Here is a 21,926-nt window from a genome sequence, read left to right as displayed (position 1 = left end):
TTGGTCATTCCAACAGTATGAAACTTAAAAACTATACGGGGGAGAGGCTCCTTGGAAAATCATGTCTAATACGTGCTATGTGTGTACATACGTACTGAAGGCAAGACTATAACAAGTATGTGGTGTAACAGAGTGTGCCAAAACTTTTCTGGACTCAGGAACCCCTTATGCTTTTAAAAATTCCTGAAGACACCAAAGCCTTTTTAGAAGTTGAAATGGAGAAATTTGAAAAACTATTAATTCATAAAAGACATTACATGTTAAATAAGTAACTGCTTTTAAATCCATAGTTTTCACATAAAAAGTTGTGTAAACAGCAGGGGTGTTTTATATTTTTGCATGTCTCTTTGATATGTGGCCAATAGAAGACAACTAGACTCTCAAATCTGTTTCTTCAATATGTTGCAATACATTGTTTCAGTTGAAGTATATGAAGAAAATACAGCCTAAACACAGATGTTTAGCTGGACAGTAGAACATCTCATAGACTCCCTGAAGGGGATGAAGCATGTCTTGGACATTTTGAAAACCACTTGTATAATATATATCCTTTGTGAGATAAGGAGTCTTTTTTGATGATTGTATGAGAATATATATTTCATATACAAAACAGCAGAAATTATTGGTTTACTCTTCAAAGAGCAGCAAACAGTTACAGGGTGTCTGTCAAACTCCTATACCATTTGAATCATTGTGCATATATATTACACACAGTATATGTTTTGGATCATGTATGTTAATGATAAATTTTAATTTAATATTTTATCATTTGTTTAGAAAGCTAACATCATTGACTCCATTTTCCAGTTAGAAGATAATTTAGATCCATTCTTTTTCTTAGATGCTCCCTTCTATTACCGACATACATGTTTATAAGATGGCTGGCTTTAAAGGTATATTCTGCAAAGGTTTAAAAAGCAAGATGACGTAGATAAAACAACTCACCTTCTCCTAAGAATTAATCCTTAACGAATTAGACTAGTTTTTGCAAACACTACATTTTGCATGAATATTTTCCTTGTGTAAAATCACCAATATCCATACTATCAATAATCCAATATTTTATCTTGAGTAAAAAAAATTGTTTGAAAATGTTATGCATATTTGGTATCCATTTTTATCATCATTTCTTAAGTGCTGGGGTCAGGTTTGATTCTTAGATGAAATATAGAATATAGAAATCAGTATAGGTTTTGCATAAAGATATGTTCTGAGTTTTGGTAAGGCTAGAAAAGCAAATTTAGTGATAGAATGTACACTACGGTATAAAATGTAGATCTAATTTTTCTAATTTTGCTTTTTGAAGAGTGGCAAAAATAGTAGCTCCCAAAAAGATAAAACTGGGTGCAGCTGAAGGGGAGCTTAAAATTGCTATGGACAGTCTTAGAAAGAAGCAGGCGGCCCTGAAGGAAGTTCAAGACAAGCTGGCCAAGCTTCAGTATACACTGGAACTAAATAAACAGAAGAAGGCTGATTTGGAAAACCAGGTATGTGATAATATGGACAAATAGGGGAAAATCCTCATTACTTTAGCAAGAATGATATTTCTATGAGCAAATAACAGCAGCAGTCTTATTTTCTTCCTCATTGGGGACTGGCAAACTATGGCCCATGGGCTAAATCTATCATTGCCTGTTCTCTGTACAGCCCATAAGCTAATAACAGTTTTGACGTTTTTAAAATAATTCTTCATGCTCCCAATCGGGAAATGGAGAACCAAAATAGTAAGTGGCTTAGGCTGTGTAAGAGTTCATGGCACAGCTGAGATGAGAACCCAGTATCAAGAGCCATACTATGTCCACTGAAAATGATTTTAAGGCCAAAATGATTGTTCTGCCTTGGTGATAATGTGTATAATAATTAACTGCTCAAATCTGATGATGGTTNCATGTGTGTCGGGGGGGGGGGGGAGTCAAAATAATTTGTAACAGTCAATATTTATTGAGGGCTTACTATGTGTGAATTACTACTGTTTTGGGAACAGTATGTACTATCTCATTTATTCTCAAAACAGCCTTCTGAAGGAGACAGTCTTTTTGTATCATTGTGAAGAAACTAAAGCACAGAAAGTTAAACAGTTTGCTTGTGGTCAACCCAGCTTCTAAGTATTAAGTCTAAAATCTGAACAGAGGCAGTCTGACTCTGATAGCTATGGTCTTTCCCACATACCAGACTGTTTCTTTCTTTAGGATATAACCACAGATTCCATATTTGTACAAATATATGATGTTGTGCTAATCTTTGGAGATATTACTCAGTATAGGGCATGATTTCTAAGCGGTCGGATGTAGTTTAAATAATATAATAGGAAGGTATGTGGTTTACTGTAAACATTTGTCAATTCTGCTATATTTTTAAAAATTTTTATCTTCATGATAAAATGTTGGAAATCATGGTAATATATAATGAATATATGCTTATATGTGGACCAAAAATCTGCTTTTGGAGGAAAAATTTTAGTTATAAAACTTTTACTTAGTAATTTCTGATGGCAACTTTATTGTAACCTGAGACATGACTCAGTTTTTTATAAACATTATTGGAAAAAGAATGAAGAAGGAAACTAGGAAGACAGAAGATACTAAAAGAGGAAAAATGAAAGGAGAAAGGATTTAAATTAAAGAAGTATCACAAGTTTTACCAACTACATACCATTTGCTTTTTTAAACCTATCTTTAGATAAACCAATTTAGTGTTTTGTATCTTCTGGTCAAAAAACATTTCATTTAATATCAATATTAATAGCATTAGGAGGGATGTCTGGGTGACTCGGTCTGTTGAGTGTCCCACTTCAGCTCAGGTCATGGTATCATGGTTCAAGAGTTCAAACTCTACATCAAACTCGCTAGTGTCAGCGTAGAACCCGCTTTAGATCCACTGTCCCCCTCTCTCCGCCCCCTCCCCTGCTCTCTCAAAAATAAATACACATTTAAAAAACACCGTTGAAATAGCATTAGGAAAAAGTATAAGCCAAATTCTTATTCCACAATAATCTACAAGCCTCTTCTTTTATCAGCTGTTTACTTCTTCTTTTCATGTCATTCATTTCATTTTGAACCTTAAGCTAACTTTTACTTAGGTTTTGTTTTTATCCAAGAATAATGATGGTAAGTCATTTGAAATTAAACTAAAATAATTTAGGTGTTCTACTGGAGTATTGCCATTGCCTGGGTTGAAATGGCTTTCCTCCAAGTTTTCCACCTTCATAATTATCCTTTTTCTTTTTTTAATCACATTGCTCAATTACATATAATCAAATTTGGTTGACAGTCTTCTCCACAAAGTAGGCTCTCAGCTATTGATTGATGTCATAATTGAAGGTTAATTGCAAGTGTGTGAGAAGGTTGACACAATTTAACAACTTGGAAATTATGCTTTGCAAGTAAGCATAAATTATTACAACTTTTAAACATTTAATCTTTAAAATTATCGTGAAGTTGGCATGCCTGGGTAGTGCAGTTGGTTAAACATCAGACTCTTAATCTAGGCTCAGGACATGATTTCACAGGTTTGTGAGTTTGAGCCCCATTGAGTGCTTTGCGCTGATGGTGCAGAACCTGCTCAGGATTCTGTCTCCTTTCTCTCTGCCCCTTCAACATTTGTGCACACACGTGTGCACGTGCTTTTTCTCAAAATAAATAAACTTTAAAAAATTAGAAAAAATATCTTGAAGTCAGCCATAAGTTAAATGAGGAAAATATTTTGATGGAATATTTTAAAGAAAATGCATTTAGAGTATTTAAAGTTAAGGGAAAACATACTTGCAAGAGAATGTTCTTTATTACTTAAGTAAATTTCAGTATCTCCTGCTCTAGATCATTTTCTTAAATAGAGCGATTCTTAGGGCTCCTGGATGACTCAGTTCATTAAACATCTGACTTCAGCTCAGGTCGTGATCTCACAGTTTGTGATTTCAAGCCCTGCATCGGGCTCTGTACTTACAGCTCAGAGCCTGGAGCCTGCTTTATATTCTACGTCTCCCTCTCTCTCTGCCCCCACCCTGCTCATACCCTGCTCTCTCAAAAAGTGAATAAACATTTAAAAGATTTAAAAAGTAGAGCTATTCTTGCATTATATGATGAATATCCATTTTGAATTTCATAAATTGTGTACACTTTATTATACATACTTACTGTACATACTTTATTATAAAAAACAATTCTAAAACGTGTTGTGGGCTTTCCAGTCTTCATAGTGACCGAGCTCACATTTTTTTAAAGAGTTAAAAAAAAATCCAGATGAAAGTTTATAATTAAAAAATAATTTATCTTTGAGGGCAAAGTCTTGCAGAACTTTTAGTTTATTCTACTTGCGGATGTTGAGAAAAGCTGATTTTTTTTTTTTTTTTGAGGTTGACTTGTGCAGCAAAAAGCTAGATCGAGCTGAGCAGTTGATTGGAGGCCTTGGGGGTGAGAAAACGCGATGGAGCCTTACAGCTCTGGAGCTGGGCCAGTTGTACATCAACTTGACAGGTGATATCCTCATCTCCTCAGGAGTTGTTGCTTACCTGGGCGCCTTTACATCTAACTATCGACAGGTAAAGATTACTAGTTGATTTCTAAGGTGTCTTCCTGACCCTCCCATTGTAGCCAACACTAATCTAATCTTAGGGGATTTTGTTTGCTTGCTTTTTGGCTTTTTTGCTAAGTACAGGGAGTGAAATGTTTCTAAGTGACTTGTAGTTGTGTATTTTAGTTATTCTACAAACTGGCTCGATAGCCAGAAGATGCTATGTCAAATATTCTTCTAAAATCAAATTGTTTTAGAAACAAAAGGATGGATTCCAAAAGGTAATATGAAATGGTAGACCCTAATGTTAAAATTTTAGTTCCTAGACAAGTATAAAGATACCAGCATTTTTTACATCTGTGCGTGTGTGTGTGTGTGTGTGTGTAATCAACTTCTAATCAACTTCTCCCTATGAGTCTCAGTAATGAATCACATCAGAGACTGAAAGTTTAGGGGAGGAAAAGGCAAGCTGTCTTAGAACCAAATAGATTCTTACCTTGGAAAACAAATACCAAGGGACACCTGGGTGGCTCAGTCAGTTAAGCATCATTAAGCATCAGACTGTTGACTTGTACTCAGGTCATGATCTAACAGGTTCATGAGACTGAACCCCACTTTGGGCTCTGTGCTGACAATGTGGAGCCTGCTTGGGATTCTCTCTCTCTCCTCTCTCTCTGCTCCTCCCCTACTTGCGCACATGCACATGCTCTCTCTCCAAATATATAAACATTTAAGAACAAAGAAGGAAAACAAATACCAAATCTCCTGCTTCGAATTTCCACTGCTTTGATGGATTCTGCCTCATCTCTTACCCTTTCACTATTGCAACCTAGGCTTTTACTTTTTTTCATGAGTCTCTGATGTCCCAGTTCCTTCCTGTGAATTCATTCTGTCCTACTCTGATCTTTCTCTCTCAGGATGGGCAGCTGGCAGATCATTCCCCATCAAAAGTTTCCCATTCAGTTGTAAGCAGAAGGTTATGATGGCACCTTCAGTGTCTGCCCAGATGCCCTCCTGGCTTCCTGCACTTTCATGTCCAACAACCAGCACCTATGGCTCTTTTTTGGCAAACTTCCCTTGGTTTCTTAGAATCCACTGTGCCTAGTGCTTGGAGAGCTAGAATTGCTGGGATTTATTTCCCTCAAGGGCAGGCCTGGATGAATGACTGACAAGAATAAGGACATGAGAGTCTGTCTCCCTTCCCTTTGGCTGGAACGACTCTAAAGACAAACAAACACACTCCCTGTAGGACCCAGTGGACGCCACGTGCTGGCTGCTCCCCCACCTTTTACTGGCTGCTCCCCAGTCCTTGTATTGCTTCCCCTTGCATCCCTTCCTTAATAAATCACTTCACATAAATTTTCATCTCAGAGTTTGCTTCTGGGAAGCCCAGCTAAGACAAAAAAGCCTTTACAACAACCTTGGTTCTTTCCTAGCATCAAAATCTCTGGATACCAAGAGCCCTCAATAAATGGCTGGATCCCCTCTCTCTAAGCTTGAATCTGAGTAGTTGTTAATTATTCATCAACCCCTTTGTAAAATTTCTGGTTCTCTCCATAAATAAAACATAGAAAACTCCAGTTCTTCTAGGATAACTGGGCCCACAATACTTCAACTGCTGTGCCCTTGCCGATCTGTAAAACAGAATTCTATCGTACTGTAAGGACATAGAAGCTCTGGAGTTGAATTCATTCGAACTTTTTCACTTTTCTGGTCAACAGTTAAAGTCAAAACTGTTGGAGTGGCGGTGGATATTTTCACCGAGATGGCACTCCTAATGGCCAGTTTTCTATTTCCACCATCTAATGTGCCACCTGATTACTAGTCAAGGCTCTTGGCTTGTATTTAGAGATGCTTGTTCGGAGCACCTCCTGTTCATTTCAGGTGTTATCTGTTGCTATACCTGTTTAAATGTATAACGGGGCCACTTCAATTTCTAATCCAGAATATGATAACATAACGTACCTGTCAAACAGTAACTGTTTCTTTCACTTTCTCTACTATTCTGCCAATACCAGCATCAAGCTATATTTGATGAAACCTTCAGATTTTCCCCCAGAGTCTACAGACCATCCCATAACCTAACAACAAAGATCAAAACATGCCAGTAGAAACTGTGTATAAGAAAGCAGAATTCAAACTGGAAACGCTTGATGACCCCTCCTCCCACACAGCCACACCACTAGTTCTTGGTATCAACAACCAATCCAAACAGAAAGCCAGATGATAGTTTTTAAGTTCTCTTCAGAGGTGAGGTTTTGCCTCCATTGTTTGGCCCCATAGCGGCACACCTACAAATATGCTGCATTACATGACAAAGAGACTTTGTTATTCAGGTTGCTCATCAGCTGAACTGAAAATAGGAAGATTATCCTTGGACTCAATTATAGGATAGTATCTTTTTAAAGCAAGAGTAAGGAAGTGCCTGAAGAATGATAAAGATGTGTGAAGGAACATAAAATTTAGCTTAACGTTACTTCCACGGCCCACATCAGCAATAAATACTGATAGTAACATAACTCATTGAATAAAAGATGTGGGCAAAATGAGTGAAGAGGTTCAAAAGGTGCAGACTTCTAGTTAGAAAGTAAGTAAGTCGTGGGATTATAATGTACAGTATGGTGACTATGGTTAATAAGGCTCTATCACGTATTTGAAAGTTACTGCAAGAGTAGACCTTCAAAGTTCTCATCATAAGAAAAACATTTGGTAACTATGTATGGTGATGGATGTCAGTGAATTACTGTGATGAGTTCACAATGTATACAAAGAGTGAGTCATCATGCTGTACACTTGAAACTAATATCATGTTATAGGTCAATGATATTTTGAGAAAAGAGACCAAAAAATAGAAAAAGATGGATCCATACTGATATAGATTAGTATATTTAAAAATGAGTGCCTGACAAAACCTAGAGTATTTTCAGTTACAAGTGTCTCCCCACAAAATGTTATTAATTACAAAGGGAAAGGGGGAAAAATCAATGCAGAGGCTATAATACAATACTAGGCAAGTGCTGCCTTAACTCAGTTTTGATTCATTATTAAAAACTCTGAATTCCTTTCCATGGGTAGTTTGCTCAGCCCTCACCCCAGCCTTTTCTCCTTGGGCTCTAATACTGCAGCTTATAACGGGCACCCAACTTGCAGCAGACCTCAGATACGTAACACAGAGGCACAGATCCTTCACTGCTATACCTGAGGAATTACTCAAACTATCCAATCCCTAGGAAGCCCATGCAGTGTAGCTAAGCCTACCACATTCTGCTTGCGTATATAGCTGCCTCCTACAGTCTCACCTTGCTGTTACCTTATATTTGGGTGCAACTTCTGGTGTGGCAGCTGTCTCTCATTTGGCAGTGTAAGTAACAAGAAGAGTTCTGCCTTTCATCTATCTGAGTGGCGTGTGTTGTGTCCCACCACCCAAAGAAGATTTAATTATACCTAAGATCATACAATTATGAGACAGAAGCCTGGCAGGCAACACCTTAATCAAGGGATAAAAATCAGTATCATCAATAAATGAATAGTTTGAAATCTCGTACCACTGATTGAGTGCAATGAGAAGAATATGACATTATTTCTAGGATATTCTTGCCAAAATGTATAACCGGAATTGAATAGTGAGGGAACATCACAGAGACCCAACTGTGGGACATTCTACAAACTGACTGACTGATCGAGGTCATAAAAGTCATCAACTTCCCCTAACCTGTCCTGAACTTTCATGTGCAAACCTAAGCGAATGCTGGGAAAGCCAGCTCAGCAGGAGGCCAAGGGCGATGGTGGTGCTCACCAGACCCCCTCCGCCAGCACCCCTCCACACACACAGCATCTCATCCGCCTGTGGGCTCGTACCAGAGCCTTGTATGTCTGTGCCTCTTCCCCATGTCTCTTCCTAACCTGTTTTATTTCTGGGCATAGCTTGCGCTGTTTCTGAACTCTTACCTGTAACCTCAGATTGGACCTTGACTTCTAACTTCCTGAATGTGAACCTGGACTTAAAGTACCCTTTTGGTTCCTGAGTAGCCTAGCAAACTGTGTCCCAGGTGGGATATCCCAGACTCCAATGTGGATCCTCATTGCTTGTTGGTGCCTGACCGCCCTGCCTTGGTCCCTTCCCCCAGGCATGTAGGTGAGAGCCAGAAGAAAAGGATTGCATTTTCTAGTCCCCTACCAGTTCCAATTAGATTTACTTTTATGCCATAACATTAAGCCTTGCTGGATACGTGTAATTTAAAGAAAACCTATAGAAAAATGATGGTCTCCAACTACTTTGTCAAGTGAAGCTTTAGAATAATGACTGGCAATTGTTTTTTTTAGATACAACATGCTGATGTTGACTTCACTATTAAGTGATCTATCTAAAATTAACATTGGATATAGTTAATTTTGATTTGAATGTATAGTGGACCTTCTAAATCATAATTTTATTTGAAAAATCTGATAAATTATTTTTGAGGTACAGTTTCAACAATGATTTGTTGACTTAAGGAATAAAACATAATCAGGGAGTTGGCAGAGTATTCATTTGGTAACCTCCAGCTCATTTTTGTATCTCTTGTGTGTGTCTTAAAGAACCAAACGAAGGAGTGGACAAATTTGTGCAAAAGCAATGATATTCCCTGCTCTGATGAGTATTCTCTTATGGGTAGCCTGGGAGAAGCAGTGACAATTCGAGCCTGGAATATTGCTGGGTTACCTTCTGACTCATTTTCCATTGATAACGGGATCATCATCATGTAAGGAAAATACTTTTCTCACAAATGATCTCTATTAATCAGTAGATTTATTTATCTGTGCATTTTTTAAACAATTACAGTTAGTAAACTGTTATAGTATTGGAAGAATGTACTTAAATTATTAATTAGCTAAATTAAATAGGAATAATCACTTCCTTCTAGTAATATTAGAATGATTGCATACTGGAGACTACAGTAAACAATCAAAAATGCTAATGAGTATTGCTTAATTTTTAATCAATTCTTAGCAAATAGAGCAAAGCCCTGTTTTGCTCTAATGAATAAGTGAAGTCCAAAATGTTTACTCCCATAAAATTAGAGAGTTTTGTTATTGCAGGATAATGAAAGGTTCAGTGGTGGGTTGGTGGTGGTGATGGACTCAAGTGTGCCACATTCTTAGTCCCTCCTGGGTGTGGGACCAGCTTCAATGACACAGCTATGATTCTGAGTCCTAGGCTGTCTGGGTCTTTCCAGATAGTGGCTGCTATTCCTGGAATCTCCTGGTTAGTAGATAAATCCCATGGACACTGGGCTGGGAGAATACTGCAGGCTCCTCCCTCCTCGCCTTTGCTCCAGGTCTTCTCTCCCCCAAACCAAAAACTTCAGCCTGACCCAGTATGAGGACAATTATTATTCAGGTTTTTTCCTAGTTCACATTACCGTGGGTCTTCTGTCACTGGGTCAGTCTTCTTGGAGGTGTTAGCATATTAAGAATAGCCCAGTAAACCATCAGGAGAAATGTTCGGTTCTGTGCTATCAGACTTTTGATTGGTTGTTAGTTAACTACTGAAAAAGTAATTGATGTAATAGTACTAAATTTAGAGAAAAAAAAGCAGAGGTGTGGATTTTTTAAAAATAGAATTAACTGCTCCGTGTGAAGATTATTCTTAAATTTTTCGTGTGTAGTATTTATTTTTTATTTATAATAGTTAATAGTAAAAATTTATTAATTATTCCACAATTTAAAACTCTGGTGAATACATTTCTTTACTGCTCAACAAATGATCCTGACATATATATGGACTTAGCATTTATTTACTGAATTGTTCTACAGGGATTTGAGGCATGTGTCATTTGAATATAAAGTAAAAATTGATGAGACCACCTAGGGAAAGTTAATGAAGTAGTTACTACTAGGTGCTTGAGACCAGTGAATCCTTACAGTTGGGCCCTGAATTAATTTCAAAGCTTTCTGGTCATGAAGGCAAAAAAGAAAAGCTCATTTTTCTCTTTTTTTTTTTAACCAAGTAAGTTGTACTTAGACCAACTTTTTCAGGAACTAACCTTAAATGTAATTATTTTGTTGATTTGGAAAAAAGACTACAAAGCTTTTCTTTGGGGAACTAAAATTAAATAGTGGGTGCTCTGCTCTCATAATCTAAATTAATCCAGATGAGAAATGATAGGATCTAGATAAATGATAAATATGTGCATTACTCTGCCACTGAAACAGATTTTTAAGTGCCTTTTTACAATTACAGGATAACAGCTAGGCTTTCAAATTCCTTAACCAGGTAGGTGGCATGCAGAGAGTTTGTATTGATGTTTAATGTGAGAAAACAATTAGACTTTGATCTATATGGGAGATTTGTGAAAGTTTAGAAGTCCACTTTTACTTTGTCCAGCTGAACCAATTAACTTCAGCCTTAAGAATAGTCCGATTTTTGCTGTTTTTGCTATTGTTGTTGCTATGTTTTTCCCTTCCCAGAAAAGAACACTTCGCTTTTTCCCGAGGACTTGTGAATATAATTGGTCATGTCCCGCGTAATGGTAGTTATGTCTTTATTGTTTCGATTTGCAATTTATATATCTTTATTCCACCGAGCAGGATACCTATAACCATTACATTCATTGGAGACTAAATCGCTTCTTATTTTATAGCAACTAAATGTACTCTTTCTTTTGGGTCCAGTCCTATTTCAATAATAATAGAACTATTGGTGATTATTTTTCAAGAAAATAAACTCACATTTCAGGAGAGGAAGAGGTAAAACATGATGGTAATGAGCCAGAACCCATACATTTTTGCTATTTGTTTATACAAGTGTTGAAATATTAGCAAAAAGTTACGGTAGCAACTTTACTAGGAAAGAAATATTAACCTTTTCCATCCTTGGCTTATTTTGTCAATGTATTTTGGTGATCTCCTACTGAGAGGTTCCAGTAAATAGGTTTAAGCTGATCATTTTGAAGTATCAGATAAGTATCTTATTTACTTGTTTAGTGTGTTCTTCTATCCCCCAGGGACACTTGCTGGGTAATGATGATACCTAATACTGAGCACTTCCTAAAGACCCAAACCTGTGCTAAGTGCTTCTTACGTGCTGTCTCAGCTGACTGAAGAGTTGATTATTTGGGGAAAAGGGAAGAATCTATAAAATTTAGATACATTGGACTATAATTAACTTTTGCAGCTATTGACACGTGAAGGTCCTTGGCTAATCAGAATTTCAAGGGCTAGTGATAACATTAAATGTGATTGGATTGTATCTGAACATTTTACAGGGAAATAGTATTAAGATTGTTTAACAACTTGGTAAATAAATCAGACCTATATCTAATATAAACTCTGTTTTTTAAGAAATGTCTTTGAGGGGCGCCTGGGTGGCTTAGNTAAAAAAAAAAAAAAAAAAAAAAAAAGAAATGTCTTTGAGTTTTCATTTCTGTGGGGGTCTGATAAATTAGGTTTATTTCAGTAGCAGTAATAACTGAGAGGAGCACCCACCTTTCATTGTCTGCTTTTATCGATTTTTATGTATGTACATGTGTAAAGAGGAAAATAGCAAAACTCTGAGATGCGCCACCGTTTGATATTTAAATTCTATGTCCTTCCATGCACAGTAGTGAACATGGATCATCACTGTTAAAAATATGTATTTTCGGGCGGCACCTGGGTGGCTCAGTTGGTTAAGCATCCAGCTATTGATTTCAGCTCAGGTCATGATCTCATGGTCTATGACATCAAGGCTCTGTACTGACAGCACGGAGACTGCTTGGGGTTCTCTTTCTCCTTCTCTTTCTCTCACTCTCTCAAAATAAATTAAAAATCAACATTTAAAAAATGTATTTTTCAAAAGCTCCAAAGAACACCTCTCTAGACCATCACAAAAGAACAAACAGTATTAAACCGTGGAATGCTGAGTCTATAAAAATTCAGTTTTCATTTGGGAACCCCTGGTTTTTAAAGCATTTCTGGATTCATTGTTTGGTGGAGGAAGTAAGAGAAAAGATTGTGTGAAGAAAAATGTTGTCGTATCAAAAAATAATGCAAAATAATAGTGGAGCGGAAGTAAACAGGAAATGAGGTGTTGGTTCATTTCAAATTCAGGATTTGAATTTGAATATTATATTCAAATATTTGAATATTATATTCTGCCAAAGAGTGAAGCTGTTTAAACCAATGTGTGTTGCATGTAGCTCTCCAAAATAATTGTTGTTAAAACCAGTACATTCTTTTCTACCCACTCTGAAGAATGTCTCCTTTGAAGTTTTATTCATTTGCTATGTTAGTCTGCAGAAGTCCTCATCTTTAAGAGAAAAATTTGCTTTAGGGGCACCTGGGTCAGTTGAGCACCTGACTTTGGCTCAGATCATGATCTTGTGGTTCATGAGTTTGAGCCCCATGTTGGGCTCTGTGGTGACAGATTCTCAAGATTCTGTGTCGCCCTCTCTCTCTGCCCCTCTCCTACTTGTGCACATGCATATGTGCGCTCTCTCTCTCTCAAAAATAAAAACATTAAAAATTTTTTGAAGCAAAATTTGCTTTAAAAGAAAAAAAAAACCAAAGTCACAACACTGTCCTGCTTTTCAATCAAAAAATGTCATATTGGAGTGCCAGGGTGGCCTAGTTGGTTGATCATCCAGACTCTTGATTTCAGTTCATGTCATGATCTCATGGGTCATGAGTTCAAGTCTCACATTGGGCTCTGCACCGACACTGTGGAGCCTGCTTGGGATCCTCTATCTGCCCCTCCCCTCCCTCCCTCCCTCCCTCTCTCCCTCCCTCTCTCTCTCTCTCTCAGAAATAAACACATAAATAAATACTATTTAAAAATGTCATATTGGGGGTGTTGTTTGCAGAAAATAAGTTTGATATAATTGTTAACTGGTATGGAACAGCACACCATTACCCCTTTTCCATTCAATTGCTTTTATATCTTTGTTAAAAACCAGTTATCCATGTATGTGTGGGTCTATTTCTGGATTGTCCATTCTGTTATATTGATCTATTTGTTTGCCTTTAAAAGTTTTATTTTTAATTTTACTTATTTTGAGAGCGAGGTAGAGAGCAAGTGAGGGAGGGACAGAGTGAGAGGGAGACAAAATCCCAAGCAGGATCCACGCTATCAACACAGAACCCGACAGAGGGCTCGAACTCACGAACTGTGAGACCATGACCTGAGCTGAAACCAAGAGTCAGACACTTAACCAACTGAGTCACCCATACAACCCTGTTTATCTTGATACAAATACCACATTGCCTTGATTAGTATAGATTTATCTTAGGTCTTGAAATTAGATTATATATCATCCAACTTTCTTTTCCTTTTCCGAAACTGTGTCTATTTTTTACCTCTCCATATAAGTTTTAGAATGAGTTTTTAACTATCTGCCAAAGATCCTGCCGGGATTTTGATTGGAACTGCATTGAATCTATACATCAATCTGAGAAAAATGACAATAAGTCTTCTAATTCTTCTAATCTATAAATACAATATATCTTTATTTTTTAAGATCACCTTTGATTTCTTTCACCAATATTTCATTGTTAGATTTATACCCAGTACTTTTTAATTTTGAGGTGCTATTATAAATGGTGCTTTTAAAAAGTTTATTCAGTTGTTGGTTGTTGGAATTAGAAAAGCAATTGAGGGGCATCTGGGTGGCTCAGTCAGTTAAGTGTCTGACTCTTGATTTTGGCTCAGGTTACCATCTCGTGGTCATGGAATTGAGCTTCACATTGGGCTGGGCTTGGAGCCTGCCTAAGATTCTATCTCATCCTCTCTCTCTCTGCCCCTCCCTCCCAATAAAAAATAGAAAGAAAGAAAAGCAACTGATTTTTGTATATTGACTATGTACATTGTGACCTTGATAAATTCATTTATTCTACAATCTTTTATATAGGTTCATTATGATATTATATGTAGACAGTCATACTCTCTGCAAATAGAGACAATTTCATTTCTTATTTTCTAAACTTGTTCCTTTTATTTCTTTTTCTTGGCTTATTGTATTGCCAAGGACTTTTTATATTGGCATGTATAAGAATATTTGTTATACAAATATAATTTACACTGGCTAGTATATTGTTGAATAGGAGAGATGAAATTGCACATAGCTGTCTTTTACCCAATCGTAGGGGAAAGGGATTAGTCTTTCACTATGATATATTATATTAGCTGTGGGGTTTTTGTATATCTTTTTTATTAGGTAAATGAAACTCCCTCTGTTCCTAGTTTGCTGAGGGAGTTTACCATTTTACATGTTAAATTTTGTCAAGTGCTTGTTCTGTGTCTATTGAGATAAATTTTTTTGCTGTTTTTCAAGCCTCAAGTTTAGTAAATTTGAATAAAACCAGAATGAGTACGATTTTCAGAAAAGTTTCTTCCAGTTAATTTAGCTTTCTGATGAGGGTTTGACAACATGATATTTTTGTTTTAATGCTCGGTATGTTTTGTTTCTGCTTTTTGCAAACATGGTACAGTGAGCCTTACAATGTTCTACACATGATTCAAGATTTTGCAGGGTCTCCTGCTAATGATTCTGAATAGCAAGGTGTGCTCTGTGACCATAGAGAACAATGTCCAGCAGAATGTTGACCAGACTTTGCATCTATAACATAGCATGACATTGCTTTTGCAAATAATTCCCTAATAAAGGTTGTGTTTTTTTTTTTTTTAAATCTACTTCTAATGATCTTACTACCACTTATCAGTGCCTGAGTATATGCAAGATCCATTACATACTTTAATACTCTGAGGTAGCTCATGGATTGCTGGCACAGGGGGGGCCCATGAGTAAAAACGGTGGCACTGTGCTGCTGTCTTGCCAAATAGCACACAGGCCTAGGTTGTACTTGAGGCCTGTCTTCCAATCTGCTCTTTCTGTTCCATCCCTTGGTGCCATCCTGCACGTGTTACTGCCTCTTTAAAAACATTTCTGCAGACCAAATAAGTAAGTTGGCTTGTTCTCATAGCCTGATACACAGAATGAGTGGTGTAGTACCAAATTCCTGCGTTAATTTCTAAGAAGCAAGCTGTGCATCCTTGCTCACCTGATGAGATACTAATACGAGCTAATATTCATTGGGGCACAATGTATGCCAGACACTAATAGCCTCTTTTTAGTAATCTTCTCTATCTTCTCAAAATACCTATCAAATAGATACTATTGTTATCCACATAACTTACAACTCAGAATTCTGATAAGTCTCAAAGAAGTAAAGTTGTCCAAGGAAGAAAAGATTATTTCCTTTGAGTATTGATCAGGAATATCAGTGACTTAGGGGCACCTGGGTGGCTCAGTCGGTTAAGCCTCTGACTTCGGCTCAGGTCATGATCTCACAGGTTCATGAGTTCGAGCCCCTCATTGGGCTCTGTGCTGACAGCTCAGAGCCTGGAGCCTGCTTCGGATTCTGTGTCTCCCTCTCTCTCTGACCCTCTGTGTGCTCTCTCGCTCGCTCGCTCTCTCTCAAAAATAAACATTTAAAAATGTATATCGGGGGTGCCTGGGTGGCTCAGTCATTAAGCGGCTGACTTCGGCTCAGGTCATGATCTCGCAGTTCGTGGGTTCGAGCCCTGGGTCAGGCTCTGTGCTGACAGCTAGCCTGTTTCAGATTCTGTATCTCCATCTCTCTCTGACCCTCCCCTGCTCACACTGTCTCTCTCTCTCTCTCAGAAAAAAATAAAACATTAAAAAATGTATATCAGTGACTTACAAACCATGTAATATCAGAAATTGAATTTATAAAAAGTTTATTTTTGCCTTGGACAGCAGACATCAAGCAATCTGTTTTTTAAAGTTTTGTTTTATTTTTAAGTAAATTCTACACCCAACATGGGGCTTGAATTCAGTGACCCTGAGTCATATGCTCTACGAAATCAGCCAGGCTCCCCAAACTACCTTAACTTTTAAAGCTAACTTTGTTCGGGCCTCTGGCAAGCTCAGTCCACAGAGCATGTGACTCTTAATCTCGGGTCATGAGCTTGAGCCCCACATTGGTTGTGGAACCTACGTCCTCCTCCTCCAAAAAAGGAACTTTGTTGTTTCTCCAAACTTTTTTGGGATCATGCATTCATTGGGAGCCAACAAGTGCTCCAAAGAAGAATCTCCAAATTGTGAAGAAAATAGGCATATTTCCTTTCAGAAAAGTCAAAACTAAAATGTTTAGCTATTTTTCCCCTTTTAGTTAGCAGTAATTGTGCCTTGCATAAACCTCATTGGTTACAATACTGTCACTGCCCAAAGCTAGAATGTTTAGCAATTGAAGAGTTTCCCCCAACTACCTTTACATAGAGAACCTGCAATGTAGTGGCTCAGGAAGAGAGGCGGGATCCCTCCTTCCAAATCACTCCCATCAGAGAAGGCCCATGGCTGAGTAGGAAGCTAGAAGTTTGGACTGAATGCCCCAGACAAGGAGTCTTCAAAGTGTCAGACCTTCAAGTCTGGCCTATGAAGGAAAAAAAAAAATCTTAATTTGGGAGTGAGAAAATAGTGCTTTAGGACCACTGCCTCCAAACCTACATCCTCCAACAGTCCAAGAAAATGGCCAAGTACCGATCTACCTCAAGTCTGTGAGCTCCAAGATGCTTGGAGTTATCCTCAGGCGTAACTACTTTCCATGGTACACATCTTCCTTGACTTCTGGGCTAAGTACAATGATGCCAGTACTGTCTCAGAGTCACTAACACTATTCTCTTCAAGAATTTCAGATGATGATACAGGTATGGTTCAGTTCTTCCTTTTGCATTTACATTTGGGGCACCTTTGGGTTTTTTGGTTTTTTTTGTTTAAGTAGGCTCCGTGCCCAAAGTGGGGCTTGAACTCACAACCCCAAAATCAAGAGTTTCATGTTCTACCCACTGAGCCAACAAAGTGCCTCTAAATTCTTCCTTTTGCATTTAGGGAAGACCACTATTTCCTATACCAGTTTTATGTGTTCTAATATAGTGTCAAAAATTACAAACACATTGAAATTAAAACATGAAATATTAGGAATAAAAAATAACACAAGGGCCAAAAATAAAATAAAATCTTAAGGATGACCTGGCTGGCCCAGGAGGCAGAGGATATGACTCCTGATATCAGTCATAAGTTCAAGACCCCCATTGAGAATAAAGGTCACTTAAAATAATAAAATCTTAAACACAATTTTTTAAAATAACACATAGGCCAGGTGTAAGATAGTCAGCAGTGTAGCTTATATGCACCTCACCACCTCTCACCCTTCCCAGAGGCAAGGTCAGGGTATCATGGTCCAATTAAATCAAGACCAAGCCAGGTTGGTCTGTCTAAACGAAGTCCAAATGTCTTCTGCAAAATAAGTTCTGTGTAAGTCAGCTGCAGACCCCGGGCCAGTGGGGCATGTCATTCACTCAGCAGCACAATGATATTTGGAGATTAATATTGAAAGCTGCGACTTGACCTGGCTGTCACCAAGTATCTGATGTAGCTCATCACCTTCAAACCGGCCCTCCAGGCTTGGGGTCAGAGCCTTCCACTCCTCAGCAGTCTCTGGGCAAAGGCTGGCAAACAGAGAAATAAGCCGAAGACACTGGTGATGGTCTCATTGTTTTTGAAATGACTGAAATGGGCCATGACATTTGAAGTTTTCACGAAGACCTCAGGAAGTCTCTGTGCATCTTCTGCACTCTCATTCTGTTGCTTCCAACACTCCAGAGGCATATGAACTTTTTTTTTTTTTAATGTTTTATTTTATTTCTGAGAGAGAGAGAGAGAGAGAGACAGCATGAGCAGGGGAGGGTCAGAGAGAGAGGGAGTCACAGAATCTGAAACAGGCTCCAGGCTCTGAGCTGGCTGTCAGCACAGAGCTTGACACTGGGCTCGAACCCACGAACCGTGAGATCATGACCTGAGCCAAAGTCAGATGCTTAACCTACTAAGCCACCCAGGCGCCCCGAGAGGCATATGAACTTCTGAACGGAGTAGTATCTCAACTGTTTCATACTCTCTGGGAAAGGTATACTGTGAGGCACCATCCTGTGTTGCCAGCTGCCATGTCTACACCACACCATGGGGGGCGTCACACTCACACCCCCAGAAGTGGAGAGATGTGTTTTTTTAAGTTAGTTTGTTAATATGGTGAAGTTTACGGATTGATTTTTTTTGACTGTTTGACTAGCCTTGCATTTCCAGGATAAACCCTACCTGGTCTTCACGTATTCCCCTTATTTACATACATCTGATTTAGTTTGATGATACTTTGTTGAAGATTTTTACATTTTTTGTTCAGGAGGAATCATGGTATGTGGTTTCTTTAATTGGGATGTCTACAGGGTTTCATTGTCAAAGTAATGCTGGCTTCATAAAGCAAATTGGAAAGTGTTCTCCCCCATTCTATTTTCTGGGAGAGATTATGTAGAATTATTATTTCTTAAATGTTTTATAGAAATAACCAAAGAAACTATTCACACCTGGAACTTTCTTTTTTGAAGACATTACCTATGATTTCAGTTTTGAAAGGGTTAAAGAACTATCAAGTTATCTATTCTTTAAAAAAAAATTTTTTTTAATGTTTATTTATCCGAGAGAGAGAGAGACAAAGACAGAGCATGAGCAGGGAAAGGCAGAAAGAGAGGGAGACACAGAATCTGAAGCAGGCTCCAGCACAGAGCCTGATGCAAGGCTCAAACCCACAAACCATGAGATCATGACCTGAGCCTGAGTTAGACTCATAATACTGAGCCACCCTCGTGCCCAGCAAATTATCTATTCTTTTGGTAGTTTCTATCTTTCCAGAAATTGGTCCATTTGAACTAACTTGTCAAATTTATGGCCATAAAGTTGTTTGTAGCATTACCTTCTGATCCTTTTAATGTCTGCAGGGTTTATAATCATCATCTTCTCTCTCATTCCTGATATTGGTAATTAGCATTACCTTTTTTTTTCTTGGTCAGTCTAGCCATAGCATGGTAAATATTCTGGATCCTATCTAAAAATAAAGCTTTCATTTCACTGTTTTTATCTACCTTTTTTGTTATCCATTTTACTGACTTCTGCTATAATATTTATTATTTCTTGTTTTTGGCCTAAACTACGCTTCTTTCTCTGGTTTCCTAAGGTGAAAGCTTGTTATTGATTTTAGATTTCTCTTCTTTTTTTTTTTTTTTTTTTAATTTATTTCTGAGAGAGACAGCGTGAACAGGGGAGGGTCAGAGAAAGAGGGAGACACAGAATCTGAAACAGGCTCCAGGCTCTGAGCTAACTGTCAGCACAGAGCCTGATGCGGGGCTCGAACCCATGAACCATGAGATCATGACCTGAGCCGAAGTCAGACGCTTAACTGACTGAGCCACCCAGGCTCCCCACATTTCTCTTCTTTTCTAATCTAAGCATTTACTGCTGTTCATTTCCCACTATAATTTCCCAGTGCTTTAGCTGCATAGCACAAATTTTGATATGTTGTATTTTCATTTCCTTCAGACTACGTTCTAACTTATCTTGACACTTCGTCTTTATAGGTCATTTAAAAATACATTTTTAAATTTCAAAATACTTGATAATTTTAAGCTATCTTGTATTATTTTTTAATTTATAATTTAATTTCATTATGGTCAGAGAACATATACTGTATGATTCCAGTTGTTTTAAATTTCTTAGTTTGTTTTATGGCATAAATGTGGTCATCTTTCTGAATTTTCCATGTATACCTGAAAAACATTATTTTGCTATTATTGGGTAGAGAGTTCTTTACATGTCAGACTGAGTTGTGTGATGGTATTGTTCACATCTTCCTTATCCTTGCTAATCTGTCTACTTATTGTCTCTTCAGTTCTAGTAGTTTTTGCTTCGTGTATTTTGGAGCTCTGTTGTTAGGTGCATAAACATGTAGGATTGTTAGGTCTTCGTGATAAATTGACTTTTTTATTATTATGTAATGTCCCTCTGTATCCCTGATAATTTATCTTGTTCTGAAGTCTATATGTAATTCAGCTTTCTTTTTATTAGTGTTTACATGGTGTATCTGTTACAATTATATTTAATATAAATGTTATATTTAAAGTGAGAGTATCTTTCATATATTTGCACATATAGGTGGATTAGGAGGAAGTTAACGGAGTACCATGGGGGAGAAGAAGGGGAAAAATAGTTGGGGAGAGGGAGGGAGGCAAACCGTGAGAGACTCTTGAATGGTGAGAACAAACTGAGGGCTGATGGAGGTGGGGGGGAGGGGAGGGGGGATGGGCATGGAGGAGGGCACTTGTGGGGATGAGCACTGGGTGTTATACGGAAACCAACTTGACAATAAACTATTAAAAAAAAGTGAGAGTATCTTATAGGCAGCATACAGTCAGAGCTTGTATTCTTCCCAATCTAACCTCCCTCCATTAATTAGTATGTTTAGACAACTTTACACCTACTATAGTCAGTATAATTGAATTTAGACTGACTATTTTATTATTTTTCTGTTTGGTTTTTATATCTGATTTTTATTGTTCTGTTTCTTATCTCTCATTCTTTTGGATTATTTGAATAATCCACAATTTTTAGTATTCCACTTTAATTTATATACTGCCTTTTTTTCACTAGAATGCTTTGTATTATTTTTCAGTACAAGTTTTTATGTCTGCTCAAATAATATTTTCCCGCTTCAATTAAAATGTAGAATGCTTCTGTTGGTGGGAATGCAAACTGGTGCAGCCACTCTGGAGATTAGTAAGGAGATTCCTCAAAGAACTAAAACTAGAACTACCCTATGACCCAGCAATTGCACTATTAGATATTTTCCCAAAGTATACAAAAATACAGTTTGAAGGGGTACAAGCACCCAATGCTTATAGCAGCATTATAAACAATAGCCAAACTATGGAGAAAGTTCAAATGTCCACTGGCTGGTGAATGGATACAGAAGATGTGGTGTGTGTGTGTGTGTGTGAGTGTATCTACCACATTGAAATCATTATAATCATATATAATGAAATATTACTCATCTGTCAAAAAGAATGAAATCTTGCCACTTGTAATGATGTGGATAGAGCTAAAATGTATTATGCTAATTGAAGTAAGTCGAAGAAAAACAAATAGCATATGATTTCACTCACGTGGGGTTTAAGAAACAAAACGGATGAACATATGAGAAGGTAGGGGGAGAGAAGACAGGGAAACAAACCACAAGAGACTTTTAAGATAGAGAATAAACTGTAGGTTGATGGAGGGGAGTGAGTGGAAGATGGGCTAGATGGGTGATGGGTACTCAGGAGGGCACTTGTGATGAGCACTGGGCACTGTATGTAAGTGATAAATCACTGAATTCTACTCCTGAAACCAATATTGCAGTGTATGTTAACTAACTAAAATTTAAGAAAAAAAACTAAAAAAAAAATGTAGAATGCTTGCAACCATATAGTTCTCCTTTACCTTCCCCTGATTATGTTATAGTAGTGAGGTGTATTATGTCTATACTTTGAATCCCCCCCAACTGAATGGTTATGTCTC

The 21,926-nt window shown here is 37.7% G+C and overlaps 1 protein-coding gene across 1 annotated transcript in view; it reads left to right on the top strand.

The window, feature by feature from the left end:
- DNAH7 (dynein axonemal heavy chain 7) overlaps positions 1–21,926 on the top strand; it is a 245,938-nt gene that overhangs the window by 149,367 nt on the left and 74,645 nt on the right. The window contains exons 45-47 of the mRNA XM_077745812.1: positions 1,307–1,487; positions 4,352–4,537; positions 9,088–9,251. Coding sequence (XP_077601938.1) covers positions 1,307–1,487; positions 4,352–4,537; positions 9,088–9,251 — 531 coding nt within the window. The remainder of the gene's footprint in view (positions 1–1,306; positions 1,488–4,351; positions 4,538–9,087; positions 9,252–21,926) is intronic.

The sequence above is a fragment of the Crocuta crocuta genome, unplaced genomic scaffold, assembly GCF_008692635.1.
Source record: "Crocuta crocuta isolate KB4526 unplaced genomic scaffold, BGI_CrCroc_1.0 scaffold564, whole genome shotgun sequence".
NCBI lineage: Eukaryota > Metazoa > Chordata > Mammalia > Carnivora > Hyaenidae > Crocuta > Crocuta crocuta.
This window is presented reverse-complemented; position numbering and strand designations above follow the sequence as displayed.